The sequence below is a fragment of the Leuciscus leuciscus genome, assembly GCF_965113295.1.
Source record: "Leuciscus leuciscus genome assembly, chromosome: 5".
Lineage (NCBI taxonomy): Eukaryota > Metazoa > Chordata > Actinopteri > Cypriniformes > Leuciscidae > Leuciscus > Leuciscus leuciscus.
The window spans coordinates 35,649,321-35,662,684 of NC_138729.1; the positions used below are offsets into that span (position 1 = coordinate 35,649,321).

Below are 13,364 nucleotides of genomic sequence, written 5' to 3' on the forward strand. Positions count from 1 at the left end.
TTTATGTTGTATTATGCTTTATGTCTTGACGTCCTTGTCATTGTCAAAAGCTGCTACTGATGGTAATTGTGTTTGTTCTGTATCTATATTTGTGCGTGATGGCTGTTCTTGTTCTCCTGTGTTCCTTAAATGTCTTCACTCAAATCTTGGCTTGCTCCTGCCACGATTTAACATCTTCATGTATAGACAACGGTGAGTTGCTCTCTTGTCTTTGATCTTAGGTCTATTCCACCCTGCATGGAATGAAAAAAACGTCCTATTGCAGACATATATGGCACATCATAAGGTTCTCCCTTATTAAAGGTTCACATTTACTGAAGATAATGCAACATCATCACCCCATGGTTGTCAGTTGAACGTGTAGTAAATAGGTCTTATTTGAAGTCATCAAGGTTCACTACTGCTTTCCGTGGATCGACATCCATGTTAGTCCAATATATTTTTGTCTGGATTGTCAACATTGTTGTTTTAGGACCAACAAAAGTTATTGATCCAAGAACACACCATACTTGACAAAATCACAAAAATATTACCCAGGAATCCGCAATACACTGAATCCAGAGTCAATTTTGGTCTGGATGCGTTAATGCAAGGATTTGCAGACTTTTTTGTTTGCTAGAACCCCTATTGATCTAAAATATTTACTTGAAGAACCTCCTGAGATTTTAAATTAAAATTAATTAATAATATATTCACATATTCATGGTTGGTTAGTGTTCACAGAACATGAAGTTAAACAAATAAAATATTGCATATGTTTTTTTTTTTTTTTTTTTTTACAAATTGTATGATTTAATTATTAGCTAGTATTCATCAACTCTCAAACTCTTGTATTTCCCTCATGAACCCCAAGGGGTTTGCAAACCACAGTTTGAGAATTAATTAATGGCATTCGAACAATAAAAAATTCAACTCAATCTCAGATTAAAATCAGGTTCAGTGTGAAAAGATTTGAGAACTTTTAGATCAAAGGATAGTCCAACAAAAAATGAAAATTCTGTCATCATTTACTCACCCTCATGTCATTCCAAACCTGACCTTCTCTGACTTCAGAAAATTTGGAGAAATGAATTTTCAAATTGACAAACCCTGAATTCCCACAGGACCGTCTGCTGAATTTCAGTTTCCTGAGACTCTTCAGAGCAGCCAGACTAATCAAGCTCCTCCGGCAGGGATACACCATTCGCATCCTGCTCTGGACATTCGTCCAATCATTTAAGGTAACTCAAAATAAACTGATTTGACATTCATTGGTGGAGACTTTTTTTTACCAAAAAGTACCAATTTCTTCATTTTTGTTTCCAGGCACTGCCTTATGTATGCCTTCTAATCGCCATGCTGTTTTTCATCTACGCCATCATTGGAATGCAGGTAGCTATCTAAAATAATTTCAGTGCTTCAGTGTTTGTAAGTAAAAAGGTCATTGCAATGCTGGAGTGTATCGTATTACAGGTTTTATTAATTAAAATAGAGAAACTGTATTGAGTCTGAAGGATGCTCAATGTAACTGTTTCAAAACATAAATTAATTTAAGGTAACATTGTGATTGCAGGTGTTTGGGAACATTGAATTGAATGACGATACTGCCATCAATCGTCACAACAACTTTCGCACTTTCCTCCAAGCACTTATGCTGTTGTTCAGGTCTGCACACACCTGTCATTCTTTACCTACTGCAATCAAATCCACCTGAGAATGCAGGAAATCTTAGAGAGGCTTCTGGGGCTGTATAACAGAATCAAGGTCTGACAAATTCCAACAAAGTTGAGATAGAATTATAGATTTAGAATGTTTCTACTGTCCTGCTTCTGAACACTATATTTAACCTTTGATTGATATCAACATTAATAGCGCGCATTTGTCTAATGCAATTAGGAATTTTGTGGAGAGCTGTATTTATAATTGATCAAGATCTTTCATACTCAGAAAATATTAATGTATAAAGTACTAAAATAAAGGCCTAACTACAGCCAACCTAGTCTGATCTCAAGTTATAGATCTGCTAAAGATCTCCGCTGTGTTTTGTCAGATTTCATTTATATTAAAAAGAGATTTCATTTAATGTATCATCTGAGAACTCTGAGATCTATTTAGGGCAATTTTCTTTTTGCACACCATATTTTGATCCTATTACATGTCTGAGTGTTACCATACAGAATCAAAGGATCCATCTGCCTGTCTGTCTGCCCATCCATCCATCCTCAGATAGATAAATAGATAGATATAGTACTTTGTCTCACTGTGTTTACATCTCGCTGTCATGCTCTTTCTCTCTCTGGTCTCCCCTTTTGATCAGATTGAATTTTAAAGAATCATCTGGAGTATCAGCCATAATGCTAGAAAACAACATATCTTAATGAAATTCATAAATACATTTCCATCTTTCCCTTATGTTCATTACCTTGAAGCTTCCTCTGAGCTGAGAGCCATGAGCAGACAGCACATCAGTCTGACAATAACACTGTGAAAACATGAAATCTGTCTCAGCTGTAATTTAAATATCAGCACTTCTCCCATCATCTGCAGTCTCTGTCATATTCTCTGACAGTCATTCCTGGGTTTAATAGAAGATGCAGCATTTATTCAATCAGATCTTCATCGTGTCTCTTGCAGGAGCGCCACTGGCGAAGCCTGGCACGAGATCATGCTGTCCTGTCTGAGTGAGCGCACCTGTGACAAATTTTCGGGCACACTTGGAAAGGAGTGCGGGAGTGACTTTGCCTACTTCTACTTTGTCTCCTTTATTTTCCTCTGCTCCTTCCTGGTCAGTGCTCAGAGTAATACCAGCCAAAACAGGCTCATCATTATTGTAGTCATCACATCCTACTGCCACAAAACTTGATTGTTTATCTAAAACCTTTGAACATGACTGAAATATTCCATTGTGTTTAGAATAGGGCTGGGAATCGATGCAGATTTCCTGATTTGATTTGATTCTGATTTACAAGCTCTCGATTTTATTCTGATTTCAATATACTTTAATTCAATTGTGATCTATTTGGGTATTTTTTAGTGGTGTGTAAATGGTGTAAATGATCAGAGTTATGTTTCATACTGATTCAAATCGGTCACACTACACTTTTCACTCCATTTACTTGCATTCACATTCCATTCAGATCAGAAACATCTCATATGAGTTTTGCATTTCGCTGCGTTTCAAAGTTCAAGTATGCTGAACTTTGACCTGCGAATTCATATATTCATTCGTGGCCAATATAAGACTGATACGTTGATATAGTGTGGCCTCTTAACTGAATTAAAAGAACAAACTTTGAAGCTGCAGGTTCGTAAACATTACAAGTAAGTGGATAAGATTGTATATTTTTACTTTTTGGATTTATTATTGTTTGCTTATATGTCAAATTTTTGTGTTCTTTTTAGTGAATCAACAACATAGAAAGTGACCGTTGTAGCCCAATAGCCCTTAAATTGTTTTTGTTTTTTATTAGTTTAGAGTCATGTGGTGGTCACACTAGATTTTGAGCATGCAAAATGTCATGTTATGTGCTCTACTGCATATTTTTAAAAACATAAAAGTTCATGAGAGTAATTTTTTTGTGAATCGGACTGCACTGGTCATGTTGTATGTTGTTTTTGAATGCAGACTAAATACTCACATTCACAGCAAAGGTAAAATATTTTATTGATTGTAATTTGTTATTTTGTCATGGCGCTGAAGACACAGCAGCCAGGGTTTATTTTTCAGACTATGATTAATCAGAAAATCAATGTTTTTACCCAGCCCTAATTTACAATTAACCTCATACTCCCAGATATTTTCAGATTGCTCCGTGACCTTCAGAGTCTTTTCTCCTGACACTTTCTCCAGATGCTGAACCTGTTTGTGGCTGTCATTATGGACAACTTTGAATATCTGACACGTGACTCCTCCATCCTGGGCCCTCACCACCTGGATGAGTTTATTCGAGTGTGGGCGGAGTATGACCCAGCCGCATGGTATGTTTCAGCCTGCACTCCCCCGCCAGATGGAGACCTACTCTTGTGATAAATATAGTAACTGAGTTTGGCAACAGTTGAGAGAAGGAGAATCATTCTGTTAGGGCTCAAAGGCCTTCTCAGGTTAGACCACATAAATAAAAGAGAGAAATGCTGAATGTTCCCCCTTATTCTTTATGTGTGATTGAAGACCTCCCACGCAATGCCTATAAGAATTGTGCTCTGGATGTGAATGGGATCTTGTACTCCTATCCGCATCTTGTCCACAACACAAATATGCTCTCCAAGCTTTCTTCATGTATGTGTCATGTTTTGCTTGTTCTTTCCGCAGCGGACGGATTTCCTATAAGGATATGTACAATTTGTTGCGAATTATCTCGCCCCCCCTTGGCTTAGGGAAGAACTGCCCTAATAGGGTAGCATACAAGGTTTGCAACCCAAGCAACTTCTTCCACTCGTGTGGCCTCTGTGTGCAAACGCCCAGAGACCCAAACTTGAATGGCTGTGCTCAGATGACTTGCCTACACACAAGCACTTGCCCCACCAGATTTGACTGGCTTTGGTTAATGATGCTGGATGGGAAACAAAGATTTCAAGGCCACATATAAATTGGACACCTCCTTTAATTGGGTATAATTGAGTAGTTTTCATATTGACAATTCAAGGTTTTGTCACTAAACTAATGTTACAATATCAAGCCATTTTAATTTTTACATTTCTATCTTAACCATTCAAATGAAATAGAACAGAAAAGAAACTGGCGTTGAAACCTTTGCTTCTGTGCACTTAAAGTGGAAACTTCCCCTGATGTCTCAGCATGCAGATGCAGACATCTTACAAACAATGCAGCCATTCTGTCACCATCCACTCCTCGTGTCATCTCACTCACCTCTTCCATCTCTCCTTATCAGGGATCAACTCTCTCACCTCTGACCTCTAACCTTTGGGATCCATCTCTGACCCTTCCAGGCCAGGATGGCATCCCTGTCCATGACACTCTTGGAAATCTAATTAACAAAAGATTTCTGTTTTTTTGTCCTCTGTTGTTTGTTTTGTCTTTTTTCATTTTGTCTTGTTTGGTTTACTTTCTGCCCCTCTTGTTTCTCTTCCCGTCTCTCTAACTCCCCATCCTTTTCTTTATTTTTGTTTTTTTCCCCCGTTGTCTGCACTGTGAAGTGGCCGTATCAAGTACCTCGATATGTATGAGATGCTGCTCCACATGTCCCCACCTTTAGGTTTGGGAAAGAAATGCCCTCCACGAATCGCCTACAAGGTAGCTCAACTTCACATGCCCCCCCACTCCCCCCTGCTCGTTCTGTCTTCCCATTGGCTTATTCTTCAGCCAATCTCTGTGTTCTTGCAGTGTTTCCCCTCGTTTTTTGTTTAACTGTTTATTTTTTCTCCCCACGCTCTAATCTTTTTGGTGTAGTTCCTCCCTCCCCCTCTCTCTATTTATTCAAGAGTTCCCTTCCACTTCCTGTGTGATTTAGGGATGGTCACAGACCAATTATGAGTATGACTGCAGAACTTTAGTCCATTTGTGACCCTGGACCACAAAACCAGTCACATGGGTACATTTTCTGAAATTGAGATTTATACATAATCTGAATGCTGAATAAATAGGCTTTCCATTGATGCATGGTTTGTTAGGACAGGACAATATTTGAAAATCTGGAATCTGAGGGTGCAAAAAAATCGAAACATTGAGAAAATCGCCTTTAAAGTTGTCCATTTATGTTTAAAAAATAAATGTTTTATATATTTACGGTAGGAAATCTACAAAATATCTTCATGGAACATGATCTTTACTTAATATCCTAATGATTTTTGGCATAAAAGAAAAATCGATAATTTTGATCCATACAATGTATTGTTGGCTATTGCCACAAATATACCCGTGCTACTTGTGACTGGTTTTGTGATCCAGGGTCACATTTAATGTTTAATTACAACCCAGGCTCATTGGAAATACGTGTCTGTGGCAACATTTCTGCACTTCTTGCATGTTCCGCGACACTATTAAAGTAAAATGTCCAGTAGTGCCACTAAAAGTACGTTCAGTTTTTAACAGATGAACATGGATATGGAAACGTTTTATTGCATTGCTTGCTGTACGTATCGCAGCAGTTAGGGAATGAAAAGTCTGATGAGTGGCGCTAAAGGTTAATGCTCTGCCGCTTTTGAAAATAATGCACCACCTACACTAAACCTGCAAGTTCAATGCTGTTCCACCAGGTGACCAGTTTACTGTGTCAAAAAAGCCATACAAGAGCTGGTTATTTGATACATGTCAAAATGTATTATTTTACAAATCATGTGCTATGATAAAAGTGTTTTGAGGTCATAACAGTATTGTGCAAGGAACCTCATGAAAAAAAAATCTTTATTAATCGACAGTCTGCACCATAATCATAATCTGTGTGAAAAGGAATCAGATTTGATGGTGTTTTACTGCCTATAGTGGTCATTTCAGCTGGAATCTGCTGTGTAATTGTATGTTTTGAATTTTGCAATAATGTTGGTAGAGGCACGTATTTCCAATCAGCCTAGGTTGTTTAATTATAATAATAATAAGAGAAACTTAAATCTCAATTTTATCTGTGGTCATACTTCATATGTAAACATTTACCCCAAAAGTTGCATTGTGTAAGGGTTTGTGCACGACATTACAAAAATTATTTTCTGTAATAATCATATGCATTATAAATGCAAAATATTTTATGTAAACTCAATTTACATAAAAACTATGTGGCCAATTGCTCTTTTTGCGGGTTTCTGTGTCTTTGGGATTCACTTAAGGGCCCCAAATTTAGCTGGAAAAACTCTTTTAGAGCCCTTATGTTGTGTTAGAATAGGAAAGGACCCCCTCTCACCCTTGTTTTCATGGAGCAGTGTGTGTGGAACCTAAGTTGCTTTCAGTCATGAGAACTATGCACTTGACCTCTTTCTTTTTCTCTTGGCGGTCGTTCACTTATATTCTCCCTGTCTTGCTTGTGCTGTCTATGTCTCATCCACTTGACCATTTCCTCTCTCTTTTTTCTTTCTCTTATAGCCTTCTCTCTTTTTTCTTTCTCTGGAGTATGTGAGAATGTATGTCTGTGTGTGAGACTGTCCATCTTTTTTTTCATTCTGATCTTTTTCTTTTTGCACTGCTACTGCTAGTAGATGTATGTTCTATTTGCTCAGGGGAGCTCAACTCTTCACAATGAATGACTCTAAACCATATTGTACACCTGTACATCCCATGATACAAAAGAGATGTCATGTTTAAAGGTGCACTCAGATATTTTCCTCCTTAAAAAGTTAAGCATACAGAAAGTAATAGTACTTTTGAAAAATATGTTTAAAATCATGTGCACTCACTCTTATAAAAAGCTGTTTTAGTTTACATGGGGTGAGTTGCCTTGAGGTCGGCCATTTTGAGTCAGATGATCAGCCAAATACTAATTTTATCTTTATAACTCCCCTATTATTGGATGTTTTTTCTCACAGAATAAATTATTAAAGACTGAATTCTAATAAAGCATTTCTATAAATCCATTGTAACTGAAATATTTTAGTGATGCTTCATCCACACCTCTAGGTGTCAGTATACAGTAAGTCCAAGAAAACGGCCACATTTTCCTGTGCAATACAAGCAAACAATTGAGTGCACCTTTAAATATAAAGTGTGTATTTTTTTGAGACTCTAAACTAGAGGCACCAAACCAAAACGACACAATTTTCCTGTTTTTTAAAACTATTTTTAAAGGGTATTGTCAGAATGATCTAGTTGAAAGTTGCTGGTGTGTTTAGCATTACTTAAACTCCAAAAAGCCACAGCTGAAAAGCAACTATTTGCTGAACTTTTATTGATTAGTAACTCCCAGAGTCGAGCTCCCATGTCCTCTGAAACCCCTCATGGTTATGTGTACATGCTTTTCTTCACTCTCGAGTTGGTGTCGGTTTATCACCAGTGCACTTTGGTTGCAGATCGTAGCCTATAGCAGTGAATGTGAATGTTCGATTCTGTACGTTCTTATTCTCTTTGTGAACAAAACTGTTTGTGTGCTTGAAACACTAAGATTAGAACAACATTCTGCATTACTGAATTACCAAAAGGATCCAGTATATCTGTTGCTTGATTCATAGAATATATGAACTGAATCAAAAAAAGGATCTGAAATATGAAAAGTCTAATCTCAGACACACACAAACTGTTTTGTTGGAGTTTTTGGGGTGTTGGGATGCTGATTTTGAGAAGTGTTTTACCCCACTAATGAACCTCATGGCTCCTCGTAGCGGCTGGTGAAAATGAACATGCCCATTGCAGATGACAACAGTGTGCACTTCACCTCTACCCTGATGGCTCTGATCCGCACTGCTCTGGAGATCAAACTGGCATCAGGTCAGTCTGGTACCCATTTTATTGTCTAAATGATTGTGTAATTATTGTAGAAATTAGTATCCAGATAACTGTTCCAGCTTCTTTCTCCTTTGAAAGAGTCTGTCTTTCTCTTTTCCATATAACTACAAATGTGATTTAGTGCCTGATGGAGAAATGTACTCACTTCTTAAGTGTGATCTGTTCTGTTGCTTCTGCTAGTGCCATTTCCACTTATCAGAGCAATGTGTGTGGGATGGTGTGTGTAGCATCTGTTGTGTCTCTTTGAATGTTTGGCACTGGATGGGATGCTTCACTACATTCTTTCAAAGCAACTCCTCAGCAAAGCTGATTTGTCTTACAATACATTGATCTAAATTCACTGAACTTAAATAATTCCTCCTTCTTCTTCCTACATGAGATGAAAAGAGTTTTCTAGCTTCACTAAATTCCAGAAGGGGTAAAATTCTCTCAAAGCATTGCTCTAAATTAACTGAAATTAATAATTGATTAATCATAATTATGATAATATTACAGGAGAATTTTTTTTTGAGGGGTGAAGAGAATATTTTTGAAAATAATTGTCAACACCACAATAATTAGACAGAACAGAGTAGTGTAATGGATATGTACAGTAGTCTTATTAGCCTCTTGTGTTCATGAATCTCTCCACAGGCATGGTGGCCCAACGTCTGTCAGACGCTGAGCTGAAAAAGGAGCTCTCTACAGTCTGGTCAAACCTGTCTCAGAAGACTATGGACCTGCTGGTCACTCCACACAAACGTAAACACATTATGAATCATCACCCAGGAGATTCTTTCTTACTTTTGCCATGAAAATGCCCTCCACACTTGTATCCACATATCACAAGACTAACACTGAGGTACAGGCACACACTTATGAATGAAACAGAACGCAGGCACAGTAATTCTGCACACATCTCCAAACACCAGTAATACACAGGGACCTCTAGTGGTCACCAGTAGAACTGCTAAAAGATGCATTTGTCTCTTTTGCAGCCAATGAGCTTACAGTGGGGAAGGTGTATGCGGCTCTTATGATCTTTGACTATTACAAGCAGAACAGAGCCAAAAGACTTCAGATGCAGCAACAGCAGCAGAAGGAACAGGCAGGACATGGATCTCAGGTGATACATATTTACACTACTAATCAAAGGTTTTGTACATTTTAAAACAATATTAAAGTCATCAAACTATAATAAAAACCATTATATTGAAAGTTATATAGTGTTTATCTAGATCATATAGTGTCTAAAATTCCAAGCATAAGCCTGATTCAAGCGGAAGTTGGTCAAACTTTTTTTTTTTAAAGATCCCGAGAAACATAAATTCAAGACTGTCTAATCTTCCAACTGGTAGTGAGTTTATTATCAGTTACAAAAATAAGCACTTTGTATTTATAACAATGTTTTTTTTTTTATTCTCTCTGTTTGAAGAATAAAGTCAGTGCTCTCTTAGAGCCCATTCTCCCACTAACTCACATTCAAGAGCAGGCCACAAACAGTGTAGATTTGGCCTCAGAGTTTCAAGCTCAGACCAGACCCAGCTCCACCACGCTCAATAACGGACGCACACAGTGAGCATACCATCCCTCCTGCATACACATACAGTACACACTTGGATTAGCCTGTTTGCCATGACAAGTGTTTCTACTCTAATATGGTCTTTCCTCTGTCAAATTCCATGCCCAGTCATGACAACCCTATTAAAGGATCTTCATCCTGGGCCTCAGAGAAGTCCAAAGAGGTCCAACGGTCTAAACGACGACCAATGTCCAGAGGTCAATCAGAGGAAGCCTCAAATGCAAACACTGCCCAGGTGCCGTAAATAACAACATTGACTCTCTCTGACACAGAGTGTCTTTCTTTGATGCGTATTCAATTCCTTATTGTGTGTGTGTGCATGTAATAGGAGTCAGTAGAAATGAGGAAGATGGAGAACAGTGCCACCACTGCGACCTCTGGCGGCCTTGAGGGCCAAGGACGTGCGGTATCCATGCCAAAACTCAATGCAGAGATGCAGGTATTCTATTGGGTGAAGGTTTTGTAGTCAAACCTCTCCCTGACTTGCTTAAAATCTTGTACATATGCAAATAATTGTTGGGAACACTTTATTTTACAGTGTCTTTGTTACATGTTACATGTACTTACCATAGTAATAACAGTAAATTATGCATAATTACATGCAACTAACCCTCAGCCAAACCCTAATCCTACCCTAACCTTATAGTAAGTACATGTAGTTAATTAATATTACTCAGTACTTCAATATATAATTACACTGTAACAACGAAACCTTAAAATAAAGTGTAACCTAATTATTTAATAATGTGTCATTAAATGGAATATGGTTCTTGTATATGGAATAGATAAACTCATGCTGCAAGAATTATACATATATGTATACACATCCTGTACTCCTCTTATAGTTTAATACATAATCTTACTCCTGTTTCTTAGAACAAACACATGTTGATATATTGTTTCATCCCAAGTCTAATGAAAATTCGACATTTGTCCTATTTCAGGGCTCAGAGGAAGTAAAACAATACAATTAGTCATTGATTGGTTGCCAGATCTGCGCCCTGGATCATTTTGTTTTTTGGCTTGTTCTGGCTAAGAGGAAGTGAACTGTCAGAATAAGTATAAGTATACTCTCAAGAAAGAGGTTGAGATGACTTTTTGGCTACTTTGAGATGGATTTAAAAATCCATCTTGATTTGAACACTGGATGGCATTTCTCTGTTTTTATTTGAAATGTAATTTGCACAGAACTGGATAAAAGGCTTATGGGTTTTACTAATGGATTGTGTTGTTTTAAGATCTCAACATTCAGTTTGCTTAATGTTATAGTATGTCAGAACAACAGCATCATTGGAAAAATAAATCTAAAATCATCCAAGTATAAAATTCACATTCCATTTGGACTCTGAACAAGACAATCCATCCATTAAGACTCATTAGGATATTCCTGCTATCAAATCACACCTATCCCACACCTCTCCAGTGCTAATGGGCTGCTCAGGCTCACTGAGTGCCTCTGTTTCACTTCCAAATTTGATTCCCATCCAGAACCAAATCTCTTTAAAGTGCTGGACTAACCGATAAAAGACATTAGATGCTGAATGTAATGTTTCAGCACCTGCTAATATGGCCAAATCCCTCTGATTTCTGTGGGGGAAATCCCTTCTCCACTGGCACCTGGCCATGTCCAGTCCTTCTGCTCGACGGATGTAAAGAGACAAAATAACAGCCTCAAACACAGATTCATTTAGACCACAACCCAGAAATTCTGCAAAACTATGATGTGTGTAAGATCTGCAAAGACTTTATGATTGACAAGTGTGTCTTGTCTTTTGTTTGTCATGGATGGATAGAAGAGGATGGATGATAAATGATGATATAGATTCCCAAAGGAAAGCTAAGCTTAGGTTGCTTCAAATAAAATAAATCAGTGCATGAAAATAACACAAACCATTTTTTAAGCATTCAGAGCAATATTTTGACTGTCCATTTACAAATGTGGGTTTTCAGTGTTGTGTTATTCAAAGCGTTAAAGATGAAGTGTGTAATAGAGATCTAAAACTCTCAAACGAGTTAGCATTTTTGCACTTCAGTTTCCACCGTTGCAAAGTCAATGGGTTTTTTGAGCTCAAGGTATTTTCATGTTTTATTCTACAACATAAAATACATCAGTAATACCTCACTCTTGACTTTTTTTGACACTGAATTCAGAATGTTGTATTTTGTTTATAGCCTAACTTTTGACTTCTGACAATTGTATTTAGAATTCAAATTCATAAAAGCTGGATTATCTTGATGAAAAAAACATGGAAGAATCTTAAACTTTTGTTGGTTTCAGAGCTCATTTTCTGCAATAATCCAAAAGCTAATATAAAAATCCTAATGTTTTTTTGTTGGAAGATACCAACTTCTGGGTCGGCCTTAAAAATGATGTGTCATATAATCACTAAATATAGCAAAAATATGTATTATTTCCAAACATAAATATGTTTACATTATCATTATTTTGCAATTCCACTACTGGTGCAAAAATGACACACTTCACCTTTAAGTGACTAAAACGAGTGACTCATTAGAATAGAACTAAGAAAATGGGCTTGACTTATTGTGTTTCTTTACTGTCTATTTTCTATTATCTTTTTTTCATGTCTTCTCTGCCATCGGGCTTCATTTTGCCCTCTGACGTGCTTCATCAGAGGAGTCATTCCCGTCATTCTCCTGGGACTTTACTGGAAGTATGATCCACTTTTAAAATATTCAGTTTCATAGGAATATATTCTTGACTTGAGAAAGTTTTGAGATAAGAATCCAAGGTGAACTTTGTAATGTTTTAGTAAAGTCACATGTCTGTTTGTCCTCAGTGTCATTAGGAATATGACCTGAAACATGAAATCAAAGGAAGTCTAGTACTGGCTCAAGAGTCAGTGACCTTTGATCATTTCAGACAGATGAAGAGGCACAGTGTAAAAACGCACCTGTGGATGGATGGGAGCATACATTGAGGGTATAATCCCAAAATGAGTGTTTCCTCAAATGGGATTAGCTCAGCTGCTACAGATGTTACACTGCCTATGATACTTTGATACCATAATGATCCCTTAGATCCATGCTGCGGTTTGGAGTTCATCCTTGTTTTGATGCATCTGAGATAAAAACTGGAGGTTTAGCGTACAAGACAATGTTATTATAGGCAATTTCAGTACAGCATTCCTTGTAATATTCCAAGATGACAATGTCCAAAAGCATTCATCTCACTTCATCCAACCACCACCTTGTTTTCTTTCTCAGCCCATTCCCGATTCCCCAATGAGACGTTCTGCATCCACTTTTGCACCGCAGCGCCCTCAGGAGGTGAATCTGATGGACTACACTTTGGAGAAACCTGTTCAAGAACGACATCATCACCATCACCATCATCATCGGTGCCATCATCGCAGGGAAAGAGACAAGAAACAGAGATCTCTCGACAGGTCGCCTACAGGCCAGCACAAAGCTACAGGT

The 13,364-nt window shown here is 37.6% G+C and overlaps 1 protein-coding gene across 1 annotated transcript in view; it reads left to right on the forward strand.

Annotated features, from left to right (window-relative positions):
- Positions 1-13,364, forward strand: part of cacna1ba (calcium channel, voltage-dependent, N type, alpha 1B subunit, a) — a 110,692-nt gene that overhangs the window by 92,903 nt on the left and 4,425 nt on the right. The window contains exons 35-48 of the mRNA XM_082169297.1: positions 1,102-1,220; positions 1,306-1,371; positions 1,553-1,644; positions 2,614-2,764; positions 3,830-3,957; positions 4,289-4,385; positions 8,239-8,344; positions 8,996-9,103; positions 9,340-9,467; positions 9,777-9,916; positions 10,032-10,158; positions 10,252-10,362; positions 12,560-12,598; positions 13,152-13,362. Of these exons, the coding sequence (XP_082025423.1) occupies positions 1,102-1,220; positions 1,306-1,371; positions 1,553-1,644; positions 2,614-2,764; positions 3,830-3,957; positions 4,289-4,385; positions 8,239-8,344; positions 8,996-9,103; positions 9,340-9,467; positions 9,777-9,916; positions 10,032-10,158; positions 10,252-10,362; positions 12,560-12,598; positions 13,152-13,362 (1,623 nt within the window). The remainder of the gene's footprint in view (positions 1-1,101; positions 1,221-1,305; positions 1,372-1,552; positions 1,645-2,613; positions 2,765-3,829; positions 3,958-4,288; positions 4,386-8,238; positions 8,345-8,995; positions 9,104-9,339; positions 9,468-9,776; positions 9,917-10,031; positions 10,159-10,251; positions 10,363-12,559; positions 12,599-13,151; positions 13,363-13,364) is intronic.